General features: G+C 30.1%; 2 protein-coding genes across 2 annotated transcripts; one reads left to right on the top strand and one right to left on the bottom strand.

The window, feature by feature from the left end:
- Positions 1-145: 145 nt before the first annotated feature.
- On the bottom strand, positions 146-1,333 carry ENU1_037850 (RNA recognition motif domain containing protein; the record flags this gene model as incomplete). The annotated part of the gene is made up of 1 exon (XM_008857475.1): positions 146-1,333. The coding sequence occupies one exon, from the start codon at positions 1,331-1,333 to the stop codon at positions 146-148; it is 1,188 nt and encodes a 395-aa protein (XP_008855697.1).
- Positions 1,334-1,599: 266 nt separating this feature from the next.
- Positions 1,600-2,439, top strand: ENU1_037840 (protein phosphatase, putative; the record flags this gene model as incomplete). Its single annotated transcript, XM_008857474.1, has 2 exons — positions 1,600-1,686; positions 1,735-2,439. 2 exons carry the CDS (start codon positions 1,600-1,602, stop codon positions 2,437-2,439), a joined length of 792 nt encoding a protein of 263 aa, XP_008855696.1.
- Positions 2,440-2,441: the final 2 nt, after the last annotated feature.

Here is a 2,441-nt window from a genome sequence, read left to right as displayed (position 1 = left end):
TTTTCTTATTGATATACTTTATTATATTATTATTCTTGAAAGTATTGAGTATTTCAGTTGCTTTATTAAAAGAGAAGTTGTTTTGAATAATTCATTAAAATATTCAATAACATTCATTATTTTCTTCGGTTTCATTGAAAATCTTTTATAATAATATTGATTTCTTAGCATTAAACTTCTTTGTTATTCCAACTTTTCTGTTTATTCCTTTCTTCTTTGTTTTCTTCATATCCTTTGTTTCTTCTGCTTTTATAACTTCTTTAGGAAGTGAAGTAACTTTAACTCTTTTACCGCTATTATTTACTGAATGTTCTTCAATGAATTTCTTCTTTTCTTGATTGAACTTTCTTCGTTCCATTTCAGCTTTGAATTTGTGTAATTTAACCATATCATCAATTGAAAATTCTGCCATAACTCGTCGTTGTTCTTTAAATTGAAGACTTTCGTTGACTTGTTCTACAAATTGATATGCATCTTCTGCTGATGTAAATGTCAAAAAACAATATCCAATTGCTTTCCCTCTCTCTCCTTTAATGATTTTAATATCTGATATCTTCCCTTTACTACAATATTTCCCAAATGTTTCCTTTATCATCTTTTTATTCGTGTTTTTAGGAATATTTCTTACACATACTCGATATTTATTAACACAGAAATTAACATTTTTTAATTTTTTATTTCGTTCCATTTGTGCTTTTAATCGCATTTTGGCTTCACTTGGAGTTAATCCAAGTTGAAGATATTCTTCTTTTGTTTTTTGTCCAACCATAGCTAATGAAACATTTCTATTGTCTTTAATACCTTCTTTTTTCTTCTTTTTACTATTACTTGTATCTTTTGCTTGTTCTTTCTTTATTGCTTTCTGAAGAATTAATCTTCTTCCATCAATCTCAATGTCACTTTCCTTACTCCCTGAAAACATATATGCTTCTTCAATAACTTTCTCTGCTACTCCTCTTCTTCTGAAACAAACAAACCCTGTTCCTCTACTAATCCCTTTTTCTTTATCCATACAAATCTTACAATATGAAACTTCCCCATATTCTCCCATCTTTTCTTTTAATTCTTCTTCACTTGTTTCAAATGATAAATTTTGGATGAATATTGTTCTATAGATTTGGTCTTCTTTATGTAACTCTTCTTTTTCCTCCCGACTTAATCCTTTTCGGTTAAATTTCTTTTCTTGCTTCTCTTCTTTTTCTTTTGTTTCTTTACTCTCCACATTTCTTAGTTTCTTTTCTTCTTTCTTTATTTTCCCTTCAACTTTTTGTTTGATTTTCTTCCTCTCTCTTTTTTCTTCATCCCTTCTTTCCTTGTGCTCTTCATCCGACATTGTATCTTCTCTTTCTTTGTTCTGTTTGAAGGGTTTATTTCTTTATTATTACTTCTAGTATTTTTACTATCCTCTTCTTCTATTTTCTCTTCATCTTTCTTCCCTCCTTCACTCACCTCATTTCCTTTGTGATTGATGTGTCAATGACTCGTCTAAAACCTCACTTCGTCTACATCATTGAAAAGACAAACAACTACACTTTGTGAACAAACCAACAATTTCAAATAAAAACAAAAAGAAAAGAACTAAGAAAATTTCATAGTGGAATGACTGAGGTACAACCAATTCCAGTGACTGTTTCTCAATACTCGTATTACTCAGATAAAAATTATCCGAAGCGAAGAACAATGGAAGTTTGTTTTCAAGAGTTAAATGACATAAAAAGGAGTTAATTGAAGTAGGATGCTCATGTTATTTGTGACCCATTAATTGAAGTAGAAGGTCGTGTCTATTCATTATATGCAATCTTTGATGGTCACCGAGGACGTACAGCAGCACAACATTGTGCTAAAATAGTCAAAGATAAAATTAAAGAAGTTTTACAAAGAAAAGATGAAGGGTTTGAAGAAATGATGCAAGATGCAATGTATGAAATGGATATGAGTTTAAAAGAAAATGGAATTGAATATTCAGGATGTTGTGCATTAATGTGTATTATTGAAATAAAAGAAAAGAAGAGAATAATTCATATGGCAAATTGTGGAGATTCATGTGGAATTATTATAGGAACAAATGAAGTAATTCCAATGAGTGAAGAGCATAAAGCAACAAATGAAAATGAAGCACAAAGAATTAAAGAAAGTGGAGGAATGATAATAAATGGAAGGGTCAGTGGAGATGTAGCAGTTACAAGAGGGTTAGGAGACCATCATTTAAAACAATGGGTTGTGTCAGAGCCATTTGTTAAAGAAGTAGAATGGCAAGAGGATTACAAATACATTGTTCTTGGGTGTGATGGATTATGGGATACACTCAATGGTAAGCAAATTAAAGAAGTATTAGAATCAAATAATTGTGAATTTACATCATCAGCAAAATCATTAACACAACTAGCAATTGGAAAAGGATCAACAGATAACATCACTACAATTGTTCTGAAATTATAATT

Source organism: Entamoeba nuttalli (genome assembly GCF_000257125.1).
Source record: "Entamoeba nuttalli P19 unplaced genomic scaffold asmbl_2699, whole genome shotgun sequence".
NCBI classification, from domain to species: Eukaryota; Evosea; order Mastigamoebida; family Endamoebidae; genus Entamoeba; species Entamoeba nuttalli.
Note: the sequence above shows the minus strand (reverse complement) of the source record. Positions and strands in the feature narration are given on the sequence as shown.